The sequence below is a fragment of the Uloborus diversus genome, chromosome 9 (genome assembly GCF_026930045.1).
Source record: "Uloborus diversus isolate 005 chromosome 9, Udiv.v.3.1, whole genome shotgun sequence".
Lineage (NCBI taxonomy): Eukaryota > Metazoa > Arthropoda > Arachnida > Araneae > Uloboridae > Uloborus > Uloborus diversus.
The window spans coordinates 11,348,780-11,370,282 of NC_072739.1; the positions used below are offsets into that span (position 1 = coordinate 11,348,780).

Consider the following 21,503-nt stretch of genomic DNA (forward strand, 5'->3'; position numbering starts at 1 on the left):
AATCTTCAAGAAATACAATAGAAGAAATAACAAAATTTTGGCAGAAAGCCAGAATACCCGTACAAAGACCCCCAAAACTGTCAGCCCAAGTTAGAAAAACGTTATTAACGCAATGGAAGTTATAAAAAAAAACCCCACAAAAACAACAGCACGATGACACAAAAAAATAAAGAAGGTGAGCTTTGCAGGACTGGGGCCTAACTGACAAAGTTTCTGCAATGTGCTTTGACACAACGAGTTTAAATACCGGGGAAAGCAAGGGTACTCGTGTCTTACTGGAGCAAAAACTAAAGAAAAGGTTACTATATTTTCCATTTCGACATCACATTATGGTATTAATTATTGGTGCGGTGTTTCTTAAATGTTTGGGTTTTTCTTCCGTACCAGATGTACCTTTTTTTTAAACGATTCCAGGCCTACTGGGAATTCATAGACAAAGACAAATACATCATAAGCATCAACAATAAGGACATTTTAGCACAAGTGACAGATGTAAAGGATGATACAATAGTATTTGCTGAAAGATTACTACATGACACGCAAGCGAAAGATGATTATCGAAAATGTCTTGAACTATGCTTAATATTTCTCAATAAAGCTCCTCCACATGGTATCAAATTTGTAGCACCTGGGGCTATGCATCATGCTAGATGGATGTCTAAAATTTTGTATTGTTTCAAAATATGGATGTTTAGCTGTCAATTTACCATCACGTCAATAGAAGAAAAGGGATTGCAAAAAATATGCATATTTGTTGTACGTGTGTATTTAAAAGCTTGGATGACTGCTTCCATGCCTAAAAATGCACCGATAACGATTATTCAAGGAATTTCAGTGGTTAACTATAATGCTGAAAGGGGTATAGCCCTTATAAAAGAGTTTAATGAAAAAATGACACGCAATGAAGAACAATTGCAAGTTGTCGCAGAACATTGATGAGCTTATCCCGGATGTAAAAAACAGAGTTTGTAATGTGTATTAAGGAAAGTCATATACATAACTGTTGAACTATTATTATTATGTAACTATTTTTAACTTACAAAATGCTGGCAATTTTTAATTAAATAAATTATATACTTTTCATAGCGTCAATTTTATTTCTATCTGCATTTATGACATAAAGTGGTAAAACGCGGAACTTTGAGGCTGTTGAGCTACCTCTAAATGTTAAAATTATGAGCTCAAGCTTCACAATAATTGTTTTTTACTCAGATGGAACCAAATGAGGGGGGTAGGACCAATAAAAATCAGGAATTTTTAAAAAAGGGCCTTTTTTGGACCACCCTAGTGGGCACCTTATATACACTTGACTTTCTTGAAAAATCTTAATATATAAAAATCAATGTCCTGAGATAACATATATATATATATATACTAGCAAAAATACCAGGCGTTGCCTGGGTCATTAATAATTATTAGAAAAAATCGTTACTTGCTTTTGTTTTCTGTTTTAAGTAAAAGAATTTAAAACACATCTTTTTGACGTGATTAAAAATCGAGTTTCTTCCTTACCCATAAAACTAAAATAGCAATAAGTATAAAGAACAAAGTAGTATTGATTTAGAAACGAAAGCACTACATTTAAGCATATACAAATTTAAAAAACATGAAATTAATCTTCTCATGTTTAAAAAGATTAATCTGTTGATACTTTTTTTTTAACATGGAGTCTAAAACCTTCTCTGTATGGCTAATGAAGTACGAAGTGATTAAAAAAAAGTAGCTGCGCTCGTAATCCCCTTATACTTGCTTTAGTTATTTCGGGAAATTTCAATCATTGTGGCTCTTGGTGCGATTTTACCGAATTTGCGAAAGTCGTTTCGAGGTACCTTCGATGATGCTCCCCCATTCTTTCCTTACTTTGTAAAACGATATGATATTAATTTTCGTTACAGAGATATCGTCGCCAGATGCTGAGATATTTTTGGTCACCATAAAATGGTGCTAAAGAGTTAAAATGTTACCAAAATAAGTAATAAAATTTTGTGATTGTTTGAAATTGTGCAAAAAGGAAAATTAGTGGAAGTTTTTGTGCTGTTTATGGATTTGCCTAATTTAGTTGCTGGATTATTTAACACAGTAAAAAAAGTCTTTTGAAAATTCTTTGATTGGCGATATTTTGTTTACATGGTGAAAGCTGAGAAACATTATGACGTAGTCTTCGGCTTCAAAAACAGCAACGTTGAAAAAACTGCCAAATGCATCAGCTACGGAAATCTTTCTGCAAAAATTTTGGCGATCTGCTGGTTGTTTGGATAATGAGTAAGTGTTCAATTAGCATAAATAATAATAAAAACCATTAATTACATTAAAGTTCCGTTTAAATGGAAAATCATCAGCCAAATCATGTATTATTTGCCAATCTTGTGCAAAATCTTACTTCAAGATTTGACTTCAGAAAAGCCTTGAACAATCACGAAAAGCAAAGAAAGTCAACAATACAACAATTGTCGCTATCGACAGGGAGTTGAGATGATACACTAAATACTGTATTGAGTTGAGGAAAGCCTTCGAACATGGATCTAAAAAGCTCATAACTCGTTTTTTATTCTACTTAGAAATTTCGAACAGGTGCCATCTTCAGCAGAAAAATCAGAGCTTTCGATGGACATATAATGTAAATATGTGGAAGTATTTTTTCATCCCAATATTAGAGAATTTATACAAAAATTGTGTTTTATTGCCCCGCCAAGGGGGTTTTCCCCCCCATAACGGGACGAAAACTACCCTATGTGTTATTCTGATGCATAAGCTATATTATTGTAAAGTTTCATCAAAATCCGTTCAGTAGTTTTTGCGTGAAAGAGTAACAAACATCCATACATCCATCCATCCATACAGACAAACTTTCGCATATATAATATTAGTAAGATATATCAACGCACAGCCGAAACCACTGAAGCTTCAGACTTGAAATTTGGCAGGCATGTTCGCATGATTACAAAAGTAACCACTAAGAAATGATTTTTCGAAATCTCAATTAGTTCGGGAGAAATTAATTAAAACCCCTTAATTTCTGCGAAATTAAAAACCTGTCATTGAAATTCAAATCCCTTACTTTCAAAGGCTTTCTTCCATTCAAATCATTATTCAGTACTTCATCTCAACTTTTGGTCGATAGCGAACTATAAATTTGATATTGTTTTGCTCCTCACGTGATTCTTCGAGGCTTTTCTCAAGTCAAATCATAATGTTTCTGTCTTTTGCTTTTATTTTTTCAAAACTAGAAACGAAGTTTTTAAGAACATCATCACAGGCGGACTATCCTTTTGAATTTAGAAGAGTGCAGTTTCCTGTTAAAGTTTGCTTTGCAATAACCATTAATAAGTCACAAGGACAGACATAAAAAGTAGCAGGGATCGATTTAAGAGAAGACTTTTTTTCACACGACCAATGTTATGTAGCTTGCTCCAAAGCCAGTTCATCAAGCAGTTTAATAATTTTAGCACCAGAAAAAAAACTAAAAATGTTGTATACAGAGAAGTTCTAGCTTAAACATAGGTATAACAATAAAATGTGGATGACCTGTGTGTGCAAAGACAATCAATACTTGAAAAGGATCGTTAATAACAGTTAAAGATCGGTTAAGGACAAGGGCATATATATATATAAGGAGTCCAGGGTCCCCGGGATCCTCCCAAAATTAGAAAAAGTTATAGGTAATAAGTAATTATTACAGGGGATTTTCGAAACTAGGTGCACCAAGCACTGTTAACTCCTGCTAATTCCATTACCCGAGCAATGCCGGGTACGGGAATGCTAGTTTAACTATATTATTGGATTCTAATGTCATTATTGATAAATGAACTTCTAAAAAAAGAAAATTGGGACACAATCTCAAAAATCGGGACAGATGGCCACAGTTGACTTCCTTCTTCCAATTCAAAGTTCCATTCGAATTTTTATGAAAATAATAACATGAGAAAAATATGAAACGTACATTTATTAAGTCAATCTTCTTTATTTAAACAAGTAAATTCATTAATATTAGCATTTTTTGATCAATACAACAGTTTTGACCTGAGAAAAGTGAAGTGGCAAGGCTCCTTAGCTTTTGAAAGTGAGGAGCAGTCGCCCCTCCCCCCCTGTGGCTCCCACTTCATACTTAACTAGTGGTACCCGTACGGCTATGCCCGTAGTAGAAAATGAAAAGGTTATTTAGTCTCTTGTATATTTACAAATAATGGATGGTGAATTTCTCGCCAATTTGCTTGCCCGTGTTAGTTAGTTATGATAATTTGGTAATTTACTCGTCCACGTTATGATAATTTGCTCGGTAAAATGTTCTTAAAATTGGAATAGAAAAAGAACAAAATCGAATTTTCAAAAAAATCGCTTCCAGGTGCACACCCCCATGCTACAAACTAATTTTGTTCCAAATTTCATTAAAATCGGGCCGAACTGTTTAGGCGCTATGAGCGTCGGAGATCCAGACGGAGAGACTTTCAGCTTTATTATTAGTAAAGAATACCAATTGCATAAAACTGTATGAAAAGTGTATACAGAACAAAAATACAATATAATACAGTAGAAGACCATTATAACGCACACCTTGGGACCAGAGCTTTTGCGTTATATAGATCATTTCACAAATTTTGAAACTAATACTCAGTATATATCTATATATTTGCACTTCAGAACTGCAGTGTGTACTGAAGCACTAATATTACAGTTAGTCATTCACAAATAAATATGTTTCACAATCAAAAGGAAGTAAATTGTCCTGCACTTCTGCTAGCTTCATGTTTGCATAACAGCTGCATTTTTAAGAGCCATCTGGGTTTTTCTGTTTACTATGAGTAGTAATTTTCATTTAATAGCTTTGAATTAAGATAGAAAGACGAAAAACTGTTTCAAAATTTAATTTGACTAACAACTTTTATGTTTGCAAAGAAAAACAGAGGGATTTTTTATACTTCAAAACCTATTGTTTAATTCTGTAAAGTTGTGCAGTTTATAGAGAATTGCATTATATAGGTCGGCGTTATAAAAGTATTCTACTGTAGTGCCTAAGAGAGAGCAAGAAAACAATTTTAACAATTACAACCAATAATTTGCCGCGAACTGATGAAAAAAGTGTTTTTACACTTTCAATACAAAAATTATGAAATCATTACTAGTAAGTGACAAGAATGCCCACCTTTACATTTTTCACAGATGTAATCAACGAAATCAGGCAATTGTTCACGATCACAATTAACGTACAAAGAAAGTAATTCTTTACTTTCATTAACGCTCCAATCATTCTTGCACTCGATAAAAGTATAATACTTCGAGTCGTTTTGCAGAACATCTTTCAGCTTGGTTGTTACTAACACCGGACAACCAATATCAAATGCCTTGATGACTTTCTTGTCCCAGACATCATCTAAAACGAGAAGGATCTTTTTTCTTTTAATTATTTCTTTCCGGATAACTATGGTTAAATCCTGCAAGTCCTCACTGGCATACAATTCCTTATTGACGCCTAGGAGATTAAACAAACGTTTCATTTTCAGCCATAAAGCATTGTCATCTTTTATTCGTCCAATAGAAATCCAGAAGATGCCTCCTGAATAATGCTGCTCAATGAGTTCGTTGCAACGCAGACATTCTGCAGCTAGGACGGACTTTCCGGTTCCGGTCATTCCATAAAGTATGACCCATTGCCTATCTTCCCTGGATGCAATGCACAAATGGTTACGAATTTCACGTATTTTTTCTTCCCTTCGAAAAAGAAAATTCGTGGGGAAGGGTACCCCACCTTGAATAAGAGTTTCATGAACTTTCCTATTTAAATCAACCTCATCTTGCTGAGCTAATTTCTCAGCTAGCCAAGGATAGTTTGCGCAGCCATATCTGTCTTTTTCATTTAAAGCTTCAATAAAATATTTAAATGCCTTTGGGCTCTTTTTAGGCAGAATTTCAAAAAGTTTCTCAACTTGATCTCGTCGTGTCTTCTGAAAAGAACAAAAAGTACCATATAAGTGACACAAGATTTGCATAAAATTAAGTTTAAAATGTGGGAAAAGATAGACTAAGCTAAAGTGTCCAAGTATAAAACTGTACTGAGATGCTAAGAGCAAAAGTTGTATCTGCATCGGAGTGGAAAATGAGAAACGGACGTTTAAAGTTTTGAACCTCCATGTATTTGGTCCGAATGCATTTTTTTCAAAAAAAAAACCTTTTAACAAATAAGTGACAAGAACCACCTGGTGATCGTAACTCAGTTTTGAAAAAAAGTGCAGATACCACTTTTGTGCTTAGCCTGGCAGTGTACAGCTAAATTATTTAGGGGGGGGGGGAGAGGAATTATAACAAAGAATTAGTTAATTTTTTCACAAAAATTGTTCATTAAAAGAACATCATCATAATAGACAAGGTGCTGAAATTTGGAGCAGTATTGTAGTGATAAAGCTCATTTAATACACAAGCCCCAAAGCAGAATAGTTGACGATGTTCTGCCAGGTAAAATCATTTGACAAAAATTGTTCTGCAAGTACTTCAAGCATTATATACACAACCAACAAACAGTGGCGTAGCTAGACCCGACTTTCAGGGGGGGTTACTTCTTATATATAATATATAAGGTAGGTGCGGGTAATAAGGCCTACCTAAGGGAGATTTGGAATAAAATAGAAAGAAAAGGATCCGAATCAGCAAATTGCAAATTTAATTAAAGTACCATTCAATTACTACACGAAAATAACAAAAAACGGCCTTTCTTGCCGAAAACAAACATAAATTTAATTATTTAAAAAAACCTTGCAATTAGGCCTTATTATACTACGGTAGGGTAATAAGGCCTAATATTTTAACACTCGTAAATAATCAAAATAAGCTATTAACATTGATAATTGAGATCATTTGTAATATCCTTAAGCATTACTCATGCTGAAAATCTTCAAAATAACCAAAAAAAAAAAAAAAAAAAATTAACAGCCGTCAGGGCACTCAAAAATATCTTCGTCATCGGCTGTAAACCGACGCATTGCTCATGATACCACCTGTTGCATTTTGAACAGGGCCTCATGTCAATCATTTTATCCTCCTCACAAACGTGACAGTGTCAATTAGCATCGGTTTTTTTTTTTCGTCTTTCTTTGAGCGTTGACGTCATTTTTTGCTTTTTTCTCTTTTCTATATTCTTCAAACAGTTCTTTGGTGACTTTAATTCCTCGATAATTAATAGATTTTCTTCTTAAAATTGATGTTTTTTCAGTATTTTTCACTGGAGTACGCATAAGCTCCTGAAATGCTTTTTTTTTTCAGTTGAGCTAGTGGTGTATTGTCCTCTTCATCGTCCGAACTAGAACCGTAAACCATGCCGTACGTCGTTCCAGGAGGTTTGTTTGGGGTACTATTAATTATTCCATCTTGTGCTGTCGATGTGGAAGGCCTTGGGGTTATTGGCGTGAGGGAGGTGCGAGGTTGCAAATTTTTTTCTTGAAATTTGTCAGCTTCGAGAGCTGGAATTTCTGTTAATACAGACGGAGCAAAAGCTGTTTCTGAAATAGCCTGTGGATTCAATGGATACAAACCACTGGCTTTAAAGCCGCTTGTAATGTTACTATGTGTCATGCATTTAGACCAGACATTTGAAAGAATAACATTAAACCGTGCCTTGGTGAGCTTTTTGTCTGGGTTTTGTTCCATAAATGATAAAACTTCTGCATCCTAGTGGTGTTCAAATGATCGATAGACGGCTTTATCAAGGGGTTGGAGTTCATGAGTGGTGCTTGAAGGTAAACAGTATAATGATATATCGAGAGAATCGGCGACTTCAACGATTGTTAAGTCTAGGTGACAAGCCGCTCCATCAAATATTAAAAGGGACTTTCCTGCACTTTTAAATCTAGATAGGTGCTTTAGAAATTCTGTTAAAAGTTCATTAGTCATATAACCCTTTGTAGATTTTTCTACCAAAGAACCCGGTGGCAAATTGTCATATAATTCTGCCTTCAACCGTTGCCTTTAAATATTATCATTGGTGGTATAGCAGTACCAAGTGCATTTACACATCCAGCTATTGTGACACTTTCGGCGTGTTCCGAAGACTGTAAAGGCACTCTTTTAGTCCCCTTCTTTGCCAAAACAGTCTGCTGGTGGTGAGTTGTGAGACGGCAGCCTTTCTCATCCATGTTGTATATTCTTTCAGGATGACTTCTCAAGTCCAGATTATCATAAATTTCATTCAGTCTGTTAAAGTGATCATTAACGATGAATTTGTTTGGCTTTTGAGCTCTGACCGGATTCATAAATTGAGTTTTTCGTCTAATATTTCCAGGTGTCTTTTCATAAATGCTTTAAATCAATCTTTACCAGCAACTTTAGCAAGTTTATTAAAATTATGCTTTATGTTATTAAGCTCACAAAATTTATAAACCAAACGTCGGAGAATACGTGGTGTCACAGGCAACCCTACTTCAGCAAACCTCAAAATTCTGATGACAAGATCAGCTTCCTGGTCATCAGTGAGAATAGATTTTCTACCAAGTGTTTTTTTCAAACTTCTGGTATGGAGATGATTTCTAATGGTTCTCCTGGGAACATTAAACCTCACAGTTGCTTTATATGAGCTCAGCATAGCTCTTCTTACTGCTTGGATAGCCGACACTAAGTCAATATTAGACCACAGTGCTCGTTTGGGAGGCATCGTGATGTAGGCACTAAAATAAGAATGAACCAAGTCGTAAACAGCCGCAATTACTGATAAACACTCATACCATGTTGAGAAAGGTTCAAAATAAGATGCACAGCTTAAAAACTACGCTACAAAAAAGGAGTATAATAAGGCCTACGGTCAACTTTCGTAGGCCTTATTAGCCGCTGACGTCAAATTTAAAAAAATACAAAAAAGTACAATAATTCGATCATATTATTTCACTCAGACATGAAATATCGATAGAAGCATTCAAGACAGATAACTGTAGCGCAAAACTATGCATAAAAGTATGATATTACAAAAATTACTTACATTTCAATCTGACGATTTTTTATTATTCGTGTCTTACAAGCGTTCCGTGAAAATGAATCTGGGCTCGCTGGTCAAAACAACTGAGCATGGCGTTGTGACCAGTTTGAGGAGCCATCTGGGAGTGTAAACTATCTACGATAGCGTTTTTGAGCGGCTACAACCATTTTAAATTATATTTTCGCTGTTTAGGCCTTATTACCCGACAGGCCTTAATACCCGCACCTACCTTATATATATTATATATATATTATATATATATATATAATATATATATAATATATATATATATATATATATATTATATATATATATAACATATATATATATATATATATACAGTCGAACCTCCATATATCGAACTTCCACATATCAAAATTTTCTATATATCGAAATCCCAGCAAATTTCTATGTTCATTACATAGAAAAATTGTTTCTATATATCGAAAAAATCTCTATATATCGAATTTTTTTTCGAGACATTCGTAGATTTGTTTTTCCACTTCAGACTGTCTCATGAAAAATGAAGGTTAGGGGAGATAATTATGTTCACTAAAGGTTGCTACGAAACTCATAAGGAATCTGGGGTTGAGGGGTGTGTAGATAGGTCGTTGTTTCGTTCTAGAGTTCTTAAATTCCCTCAAGTTTATTTCAAATCTTAGTTGTAACCATTAGCATTGTAAAATCAGTTTCAAGTTCTCTCTTTTGTCTGTTGATTATCATTCCTAGTCTTTTTAGCTGCAGTAAAAATCATTCAAGTTAAGTAGATTGATTTTTTACTCTTCTGTCGATTACATTATCAAAACGAAAACCCCTAATGTTGCGGATCAAGTTGAATTGAAGAAGAATGAAGATGTATGAAGGCGCAAAAATGTAATTTCTGTTATTTTTTTAATTATTAACTTTTATTTTAATCCGATGCTCGTATCAATTTGAAATTGGGTTTTTGTACACGTAAATTAGCTTTATTTTTAATGTTTTAGGAGACTTTTAGGATAAAATAAGATTGTTTCTATATATCGAAATTTCTATATATCGAATTTTTTCCCGACAATTTGCTACTTCGATATATGGAGGTCGGACTGTATATATATATGTATAACCGCTTGGAATTTTTTCCTTTTCTTCCTTTTTTTTTCTTTCTCTTCTCTCTTCTTTTTCTCTTTTTTTTTGAGACTAACTTTTCGGGGGGGGGGGGGGGGGGTTTGTCCCCAAAACCCCCCCCTAGCTACGCCCCTGCCAACAAACGTGACCCTTTCCACAAATTGGGAGCCCTAAATCAAAATTGTTTCATACAGGATGCTTTTTCTTCTTTTTTTTTCAGTTTTTAAATTTTTACTTGTTGCTATGCATTTCTGTGCAACCTAAACCGATCGAGATTCTCCAAAAATATTTTATATGCTTTCTAAAATGCCTCCTACAAAGAGCAAAGATACAAAATTTCATAAAAATCCAAACCTAGATGTCAAACCACGTTTTTTTTGGTTAATTTTACATGAAGGAGAAATTAAAATAATGTTAATAAACTACTAAAAAATTATAAATTACTAAACTAATTAATAAAATGAGTCGAGTTAGTGCAGCAAATAATAAAACACTCCAAAACTTTCTAAATAATTGAAATATTTCATGATGCAAAAGGATTGAAATTTCAAGCAAGACAAATTTTCGGCAATGGACGTGTTTCAATGTTGGTATGTTTCCAAAACATACATTTATGGAGGAAATCGCAGTGGTTGGAGGTTGATTTGGGGAAAAATAAGGAAAAGGGGAACTAAAAGGGGAGAAAAATCAGAATCTTTTCATATTTAGAATGAAATTTTTACAGAAAATCTGCAGAAACTGCCGATTCTCTACAAATATCTTCCAACTCAAGACAGAACTTCGCACAAATTCTGCAGATAAAGTACAAAGTAAATCTAAAGTCCCAGCAGGTAATTTATCGAATTCAACTTTTTTCGCGAGCTTTCTGTGAAATTATCATAATTTCCGAGAATTTTAGATTTTCTTCCAATTTAAAGAAATCTGCAGAAATTTCACAGAAATCTAAAGAATTTCTGCAGAAAATTTAAGTTTACCTCTCACATTTGAACAGAATTGTTCTGCAGCTCAGGTTTCTGTTCCGCGACGTACGTTGCAAATTTAGTAATATTCTGCTTTGGGGACACAGGGTTATCTGGAATGTACGGTCACTGATATTCCTGTGACACAAATACAGTGGAACTAGCTTACAAAGAGTGTGAAGATACCTCAATATTTGCTGGTTATAACCAAGTGCTCGTAAGAAATGAGTTCGTGAAAAAAATCATAAATCTCAGTCTTCAGTCAATTCATTTTTCTAAACCAGATAATGATGAAAAACCATTCAGTTGTGAATAAATCTTCAAACTCAAAAGTACTTGTTTATTTATTTACATATTTCCAAATGTATATAAAAGAAGAGATTTTGGAAATTCTAGAACATATATAGTGTTCGAATCCTAAACTGAATACAACAGCGGCCACATGAATCATATCCGTAAGCCATATGTTAGGAACTAGTTTTAGAGTACTTGGATTCCCCTATTTCTGTACCTATTCTGTCGCTTGATTCATTATCTTTATTTTCTAAAACCTTCAACAAATTAAGATAAACTCTGTTAAATTTAATAATCAAATTTTTACAAGTGATTGAAACGAACTTGAATTGCACTTTTTGACTGGGCGTGGGAAAATCAAGAATGTGCAAGTACGTTACAACAAAATATAAAAAGTGTTGAAAATAATGTTAAACTCAAATTTTGTGATGTCCAAGCAATAAAATCACATTGCAAAACAAGGCAGGCAGCTGCTACAGGAGCAGATGGAATGGGATTTAAAATTTTAGATTTGTTTTTGAGATCGTTAAAATTTTCAGTTTTCATATGCAAAACTGTTAAATCTCTCAAGATTTCTGATTCTTTCTAAGCAAGCTACTGTTACTTTCTCTTTGCCCAGGACATTTTTCCACAACTTTAAATACATTTCCATGACTTTTAACGAAAATATTAATTTTCCATGACTTTTCCAGGTCTGAAATATGATATATTTTTTTCCATGACTTTCCAGGAATTCCATGGCCCATATGAAGCTAGTACAAAAAATTGTCCAAGTGTGATATTTCAGATGTCAATTTTTTAAATTGTGGGCGGCCACTCGTGGGCAGTTTATTTTACCTCCAACACACTCTCTCCCCACCTCATCTCCATACTAAAACAACTTTTTTAAACATCAATTCCGAAAAATTTAGAGGAAGGATCCTCTGTTCTACTTCTGACCTCACCGGAATTGCCAGACGTCCCGGATTTCAAGGGACAGTCCCGTATTTTGAAAAATTGTCCCGCGTCCCGAGGAACTTCCATACGGGACGGCTAAAGTCTTGTATTCTAACTGATGACAATATTTTACAGAACGAGACATTATTTTAAGGGAAAAAAAATAAAGTAAAACAAAAATGAAATAATGAGCAATAAGAAAATCATGTGGGAACAAACACAAAAATTGTTTTTGTTTTGATTTGGTTTGTATTTGCTCATAGACTAATCTTCATATACATAAATAGAATAGCAAATGATTGAGTAATGCTCCTGACGTCCTCAACAATAGAACTCGCTCCACAGCATGATAATTTGATAATATTTTTTGGTAATGTTTGACATGCAGGGAAATATTTCGACAGGGCTGAACTGGATCCGATAACGTAACTGTTTTACTGGTAAGACTGTCATTTGAGGAGAATGAAGAGTGGTAAACAATGAACGCTATCTACTGGAGTTTAGGGTTCATCCACTGAAGTTAGGGTTTCCATTTCAACTATCAAAATATCCCCAAACAGGCAATGGCTCCATTCAAATGTTGAAGCAATTTTCACTCGTCATATATAGACCGGCGATTTGCTTGTGTTGGAAATATATCTGTGCGCATGCATCGTCAATCGCATTGAAAACGATTTTTACACTTTGATAATGCTTTTCTGTGATTGAATTTTTCAGATTCATCATGAATAGACCGTTCCAAGAATACCCCCCCCCCAACTCCTTTTCTCTCCTAAAAGCCCTGTCCCGTATTTACTTTTCTTAAATCTGGCAACCCTGGACCTCACAGAAGACAGTCTAAAACTGATTTTTTAGAACTTGTAAGTTTTAGTGCAATTATTTTCATAAAGCAATGAAAGGGGGAGGGGGGGAGGTAATATTTTAAATATTTACTTTCAACCATAATTAAAGAGTTGAAAATATTACTGCAACAATTCACATTTTATTCATATAGTATTTGAACACTGAATGAATGGATGATATTATTGACAACTTAGGGGGGGATCATGACCCCCCCCCCTTTGTGTTTAATTTGTAATCATGACATGTTCGTCGCTTTATTTTTTCAGCTAAGCATCTTACCTTTTCTTTGGTCTTGGAGAAACACTATAGTATGCTTTCATGGCATATTTGCAATTGTGTGCCATTTAAATATTTCAAGAAAGTCTTCATAAATTCATAATGTTAACCAATTCATTGCAAAATTTTTAAGGAAATTTTGAAGAAGCAACACGAATAAAAATATATTTGAAAACTGGTTCATACCTCAGACGATATCAATTCACTCTCGTACTTGGAAAGAATTGAATTTTCCACCAGATAAGTCAGAATATATTTGGGTCTTAAATCGTCCAGAAATGCTTGCTTTTCTTTATGCAATCTAAATCGGTCTGCAGCATTCATTGCTAAAAAAATTAAATAAAATTTTCATAGCCAGTAATTATTTCATTAAAATATAAAATAAAAATGAGCTTTTGTTGGACAAGAGATATTTTAATAAAATAATTTAACTAAGGATTCCTGCCAGAAAAGCATGTCATGCTTTCAGAAATACTTAAATTTTAGAGATAATTTAAATAATTAAGAAAAACTTCGGATCAGATAAGAAAATACAAGGGATTTAATCCAATGTAGATGTAAGACGATAACATACCATACAGAAACTTATTAAATTGAATATTTATTATGCGTAGAAAAAGAAAACAATGCTTTTGCGAATCATATTGTTATCTGATAAAAGTATTTACTTTGCGTCATTAATCAACTAATCATCTTTTTTTTAAAACCAACACATGAATCATTCCTCTGTCTGTCAATTCAAAACTTGTTTTCGACCATGCCGCGAAAAGTGATGCCATCTTTAGGCTCTTAATATAACATTTTGAGGTGACAGTTTCGTGAATTCTGTGAATTACGATTTCTTAATTGGCAACGTTGTATTATCCATGTGTCAAATTTGTTTGTAAATAAATTCGCGGATTTTTGAACTTTCCCTCTTATATTCTCGCATTTCTTTTGAAATTTATATTTCTTCAACCGTTTAAATTTTGTTCATTTGATGTCTGCAAATGCTAAAGTTATTCGTAGCTGTATATTGCGCAGTAGAAATTACAAATACCGAGATGTCTTTCTTCCAGATAAAACTCCTACCATTGTTGGCAGAGGCCTGCAAACTAAAATTCGGGAACGAAGATGCTCAAAAGCCCAAAGTATGTAAAAGTTTATGGCGAAATGTTTTAATATTTGTGCTCTATTCTGAATAAACTAAACTTGTTATTTTGCGCTGTGCTTGTTTGGGGCTAAAATGTAGAACCCTATTTCCTTTCTCAGATCCCCTCCTTGAAAACTGACCGGGAAAAAAGAACTAAGCTTGGGAAAGTGGTTCTCCATCAAATGCGATTGTTGAAAATTTGAATATTTATAAAACGAATTTAAAATACAGGGTTTATATTTGCATTTTTGCAAATTTTCAGGTATTTCAGGCACTTTGATTTTTTTTCTCAAGTTTATAAATAGTTTTTAAGGAACAAATGATGCATTTTTCCAGGATTTGGAGGTCTCTAAGCAATAACTTCTTTATCTTATGGGCATAGCCAGATAATATAGACGCACGTCTTCTTTGCGTGGATACATTTGATGCTGTGCAGATACATTTGCTGTAGATATGTGCATTTCCTGAAAATTGTTAATAATATCCATATTAAACACCGATTATCTTCAAAATTTTGAGATAAATTAATGAAAAATGTTCATTTTTGCTTTCATGAATGCATGATTGGAAGCACAGAAGACATTCTCTTACTAAAAATTTTACCTGCCCACTGCATGTTGATTTTCATTCCTGGAGATAGTTTTGAGCTATGTGTGCAGATACTTTTATCTTACTATACTTATAGGTAATTCCAGTACTGATTAATTGTTTTATATTATGTTATTATTTTTGAAACTGTCTTGAAGTGGTAATAAATTTTGAAAGTTGTTTTCATTGCATTTCTTTGATTTAGTTCAAATAACTGCTGATTATAGTGAACAGAAAGCTTCAATTCTTCAACTTGGACCCAATCCATCAGAAATAGAAAATAAATTGGTTGCTGCTCAGGAACACATTGAAGTTCCAAATGGTGCTAGTGTTAATCTGATAAAAGATGATCTGAAATATACAGTCGAATTTTTGGATGAAGATCATGATCATTCTACGAGGCACAGACATCATCCAAGGCATTCATCTCATAATTCCAACAAAAAGCTAAAAGTGGATGAGGCTCCCAATGCTTCGTTAGTAGAATCGGCATCTTCAGCCTCGGGTGACGGAAGTGCTGATTGTCAACCAGATGAATCTGCAGCCAAATCAATAGCTGAAGGTAACTATTAACCCTTTATTTCCTTTTTTTTTTTTTTTGATGATTTTACCTAAACTTACTTGCCTAGTGTATATTTCACTGGGCTCAAAATCAGAGGGTTTATGGTTCAGAGCCTGATTCAGCCAAATACCCACCAATAACTTTCAGAAGACACATGTAAAATTTGTGAGTCCTGAAATCTAGAGGTCTATTACTAGCAAGCTGAAATTGGAGAGTTCTGAGAAACCCTCTTGCCAAAGTTTTTCGTGGCATTTAAACCCGATTAAAATTTATTGTTGTAGGGATCTCGAGGATCACAAACATAACTGGTATAGTGACTCATTTTTAAGGCAAATCTTCAAATTAAAAGTGAAATGAACTGGTAGTTTGAACTACCTAATGATTATTAGAAAGCTATTTTATCATGTTTTCTTGGAAAAATGTATTATTTAAATTAATAACCAGGGTTTGTTGATTTAAATCAGCTTGATTTAAATTATGATTAAAATCTTGATTTAAATCAAGTGATTTTTTTTTAAAGAATCATCTATTTAAGCAAATTGATTTGAATAAAGTGATTTTTATAACAAAATCATTAATTAAAATCAGTTCATTTTATTTTTATAAATTAATTTTGCATTTTTAAAATGTATTGCTCTAAATTTAACTACACTGCATTATACTATCTTAACTTCAGCAGGCAAAACTACATAGATCTCTTTTTCTGTATGTGTAACAGATTTTCACTCTTGCAATATTGCTTTTACTCCAAGATTAGTTTAAAAAAAAAAAAGTGTTTTTTTTTATACACCATCACTGCTATAGTTAAGAAAATTGCTCAACACATTTCTTATACACTAAAAATGTACATGATGTTGGAAACCTTATTTCAGGGGTGCCCCCCCCTCAAAGGGCAACAGAGCACCCACCCCTTAAATTTCACAAAGCCCCCCCCCCCAAAGCAAGAGCCCCTGCCCAAAAAAGGGGAAAATACCCCTCTATACACCCCCTAAAAATTTCAATGGCGCAATCTGTGCCTTGACCTCCCCCTCCCGTAGGTGGGTATGCCTGCTTATCTTTAAGCAAAGCATAAAACAAAATCACTTCTTATCTAAGCATTATAAAGTATTTATAAATCTTAAAAATTTATTGAATAGTTACAGAACGTATTTTAATTTCAAAATTAAGCTAAATCGATTTATCGTTGTATGAAATATATTATGTTTATAAATGTTAAGTAATATCTACAAATTTTTGAAGATTAATAAAAAAAAACCGATTTAAATTAAAAAATAAAATTGGATTTAAATAGAAAAAAACCCAACTTTTTGATTTAAAAAAAACTTATGAACCCTGTTAATAACTGATCTTTCCTTATTCATGAATTTCATAGTAGTTTTTGTTCCTTACTTTCTTTTTAGATGAATCATCTGATGATGAACTGCAGCGGCAGAAAGAAATTGAAGCAAAACTTGAAGGTTTGCGCAAAACTGTTGTAGATGACTTTCAAGCGTTATCAACCACAGACACTTGGGAAGAATATGATCATAGTAAAATATTAATTTTTACTCCAGCTTACATGAAAGGAGCAGAAAAGGTTTGATTACTGAATGGAATTATTTTCATCTTTATTGAAAGGAAATAATTTTGTCATACCCACGAAGATTCTTTAGGGTATATTCAAAATTTTCTTTCTTTTAATGATAGTTTTTTTTTTTTTTTTGTATTTGTTTTAGATAAAAACCTCTTAAATATTTCAAGTTGTTTTCAAAATTAAAGTGTTTTGTTTTTATTACAGTCTATGCAGGAATAAACTTTAAGTTGTAAAGTATAGGATGGATGAAGTTTTTATTAAAGTATTTATTTCTTTAAAATGTTTTGAAAAAGTTTTATACACGCTAAAACTTAAGGTACATACTCAATGTGTGTTACATCAAAAAAGAACAAAAACCATGCCCACATACCTGTAAATACATTAATTTCTCAAGCTGAGGGCCGGGTTGGGGGGGGGGTGCAATGACAGGCATACACTGACCCTCTAAATGACAGGCTTGGTTTTATATGTATAGATGTATTTACTGTTTGATATTTTAAACCGTGACCTTCGTCGAATTTGCGCAGCATGCGTCAGGTTGCTTCTGATTTTATCAAAATAGGGGAGATATTGATAAGAAAAATAACGAATGTGAGGGGATTTTTTTTTTTTTTTTTTTTTTTTTTTGTTTTGTTTTCCGTTGGATTCGTTTATTAGAGGTGTTGGTTTGAGTTGAGGCTTCTTTTTTTTAAATTTATTCCCCTTCCTTATCAGTAAAGCAGAAATGCTGCCATGGTGCATTTTCTTATTCAAGCTCTCACCCCTTTTTAAAATAGAATCGTTCAATGGTGCTAGTCACGGCTTTCCAGGTCAGACAGTATGTACTGTGGCATTGAGCTTTCAACAATTCAAAATTCAATGTTTTGCTTATCTCATTTTTGCTTTAAATTACCATCTGTTGCATTTATTTTTATTGTACTTCTTATGTGTTAAAGAAATTGCGTTTTGAAAGGAATATGACCTGCAACATTGATAAGAGGTCATTAAAGAGTTGTGTATTTTGTTGGTTTTGAGGAAAAACTCACTAAGTGCGCTTAGATTACTTTCTGGAAACGTGGAAGAAATGTAAAAAATTGTTATTAAAGGGAAAACTATGGGCGGGTTTTTTTGCAATAATTTTTTTCTTGATGTTCAAGTTTTGTTTTAAGCTTGCATCATTGTAATTTTGTATTTAATCATCCCAGCTTTCAATAACCAAATGTGCTAACACCTCAAAATCGACTTAAAATGAATGCACTTAGTGAGTTTTTCCTTAAAATCAATGATTTGATGGATTGAGTTAAAGTTTATCCATAAGTTTTATATGGTAGGGTACCAATGAATCACCAGTTCTTGATTTAGTTGAAAAAAATAAGGTTTTAAAAATTTATTCCCTAAGATAAATTGGAAATTATAACTTATTTCTATGTATTTCCAAAAAGTAAACAACTTGAAAATACTTAAAATACAACACCAGCTCAGTTATTCCATCTGAGGACTGCAGTTTTCCATTGGTTAAGTGTGTTCATTCACTCAATCTGCGCACATTTTTTTCAAACACCTTACGCATAACCATGAAAGTTTTTGAAATCTTTCACAAACAATTGCATATGAATATCAGTTAAATTAATTTTACTATCATGTGCCAAGTTATTATGATGAAACTGCACCTATTTGTTCATTCACTGGTTTTCCCTATGTCTATAATAGTCTCTAAACAAAGGGAAAAAAGTAAAAACTCAGTAGAAAATCTTTCTGTAATCAAGCTTAATCTTTAAGTGCTAAAAGCATCAATTTGCTTTCTCAGACATGTTTTCTTTTACATGAAATACACCACCAGCTCAGTCATTCCAGTCGAGGACTGCAGTTTCGTGCTTATTAGCACTCATCAGCCCGGCATAGGAAAGTGACTGAGCTGGAGATGGAAAACCTCTTAAGGAAGCCAAGAGTGCCAAACAAACTGGTAGCTAGTAAAAACTCTTGGCTTCCTTAAGAGGTTTTTCATCTCCAGTTCAGTCACTTTCCTATGCCGGACTGATGAGTGCTAATAAGCATGAAACTGCAGTCCTCGGCTGGAATGACTGAGCTGGTGGTGTATTTCATGTATTTCTGCCTTAGCCGTGGCTAATGGGCGATAATGTACTGAATATATGTTTCCTTTTGTTGATCAAACATTAGAAATTAAGTAATATCAACCATGATCAGGTAGAATGCTCATGGCACTTATAAGCAGCCATCCACTTTCATGTGATCATCGTATAATAGCTCACACGATTTAGAATGATCTGTATCCTCTAGGCTGGACAATGTAGGAATTTCTACTTCGTGATTCATCGCCAACCTTACATCGCAATGTAGCGATGCATCACAATATTTTTTTTTATTAAACTTGCTTATTTGAATTTTACAAAATAGTTTATATGATATTTAAAAATTGTATATCATGCAAGAAAAGAATTAACAGATTCCAGCTCCAGAAAAAAAATTTATTATGTAAAACCTGTAAAGTTGACCACCTTTGTAAGTTGACCACCTGTCTATGTTGACCGCTTTTGTCAGGAACGGAATTAGTCCTATCTTATATAATGAAGGAAAACCTCTGTAACTTGACCACCTCTCTATCTTGACCACCTGTCTATCTTGACCACTAATGAACACCAAATTTGGTTTGGAGCATTGTAAAAAACCCTTTGTAAGTTGACCACTTGGTTTATTTTTTTAAATTTTACTTAGCAAACTGTTTTATTTTATTATTTTTTTTATAGCTTTCCAAGAACATTTTTGATACCAGACCAGCGTTTTACTAACTAAATGAAAGAGCAGCATAACTGAACCTCCTTTTGAGTTTAAACACATGGGAAAACTACTAAGAACCCTTTTATTCTCCAAACTTGTTTTTTTTTTTTTTTATTCTATTTGAGATTGACTTTTGTGCTCTATGTTCAATGAAAACATGTGTCAATAGAAAAACACAAAGTATTTTTTTTCCAATTGCAATATTTTGTGGCAACAATGGAATTGTGCTAAAGAGTAAAGTTACTTGCATTGCAGTATTTCTGGTGCAAGGGATTAAGAGATAGAACATTTTCATTTTCAACTGCCTTTTTGAACTATGAGAGCCCAGCTTGTTGCTCTTTGTGTTATAGTTTTACATAAAATGACTTCAAAAAGAAAGTTAGTTGAACTTGAGATTGATAAAAAGTATGATATATTAAAATTAATTGAAAAGGAAGAAATCCAGAGAAAATTAGCTGGGGGAATATGGAATTTCCAAAACTGGTCTAATAAGTGCGCCAAACATCAATAAGGAGTTATTTTGTTGAAAAGTATATCATCATGGGGTTATAAATGTATATGAGAAAAAAAAATAAAGCGAAAAATTTGTAATTTTTGATTAGCTATGAATTTTTAGGAACTATTAATATCAAATAAATAACTTTTCATAAACAATAAGATTTTTTTTATCAATTTACTGAAATTTTAAATTTGCATGACACATTATACGTCATTCTGAGAAAATAATCTTTAAAAATATTTGAATGACATTTTAAATTATTGTTTCAAAGTAATACTAAACAATGAAAGTGAGTTGAACAGAAAGAGTAAGTGTCAATTAGTAAAAAAATGAATACATGGTGCAAGAAATGACAAAAAAAAAAAAAAAAAAAAAACATTACCCCCTTTATAAGTTGACAACCTGTCTAAGTTGACCACCAAAGTACTGCACCGCAAGTGGTCAACTTACAGAGGTTTCACTGTATTTTAAAGCAGTGCAAAAAGTGCAAGTTTGTGAAAACTGTTTGCACCTTCATTGTTAAGCCAGATTGGATTAATACACTGCTAATTAACATCAGTGTGAAAAATATACGAGATTAAAACGGCAGGAACTGTGGACATCGGAGCAGCATCGATTCATCAGTTTAGAAATAAATTCTAAACCTGTTTAACGGTATGGGATACACACTGTTTTTTGGTGATACATCGATTTATCACCCAGCCCTAGTATCCTCTCTTTATACTGATTATCTTGCTAGTTCTAACGAATGTACAAAAATTTTTTCTTTGAGGTTATATGCAAAATAGAACTGTGTTTAAAATACTTGTACTATATATATATATATATTTTTTGATACATTTAGGTGGCAGCTTTTGATTTAGATCACACAATCATCACAACTAAAACTGGAAAAGTTTTCCCTACAGATACAAATGATTGGAGGTGAATTATGTTTATTTTCTTCTTGCATATATTTATTAATTTTTTTCCCCTTTAGAGATATTTCAATGTTTTTTTTTTTTTTTTT

At 33.1% G+C, this 21,503-nt stretch overlaps 2 protein-coding genes across 3 annotated transcripts in view; one reads left to right on the plus strand and one right to left on the minus strand.

The window, feature by feature from the left end:
• The window catches only part of LOC129229749 (apoptotic protease-activating factor 1-like), a gene marked incomplete at its 5' end in the record, with an annotated part of 108,278 nt that extends 94,580 nt beyond the window's left edge, over positions 1-13,698 (minus strand). Inside the window, 2 exons of the mRNA XM_054864119.1 lie at positions 5,141-5,939; positions 13,552-13,698. Coding sequence (XP_054720094.1) covers positions 5,141-5,939; positions 13,552-13,698 — 946 coding nt within the window. The remainder of the gene's footprint in view (positions 1-5,140; positions 5,940-13,551) is intronic.
• A 530-nt stretch (positions 13,699-14,228) lies between these two features.
• Positions 14,229-21,503, plus strand: part of LOC129229694 (uncharacterized protein F21D5.5-like) — a 33,892-nt gene continuing 26,617 nt past the window's right edge. For both annotated transcript variants that reach the window (XR_008581114.1, XM_054864056.1), the window contains exons 1-4: positions 14,229-14,495; positions 15,291-15,647; positions 17,048-17,223; positions 21,339-21,418. Coding sequence is in view for 1 of the 2 variants with exons in the window: in XM_054864056.1 (XP_054720031.1) it covers positions 14,345-14,495; positions 15,291-15,647; positions 17,048-17,223; positions 21,339-21,418 (764 nt within the window). In the remaining variant the exon portion in view is untranslated. The remainder of the gene's footprint in view (positions 14,496-15,290; positions 15,648-17,047; positions 17,224-21,338; positions 21,419-21,503) is intronic.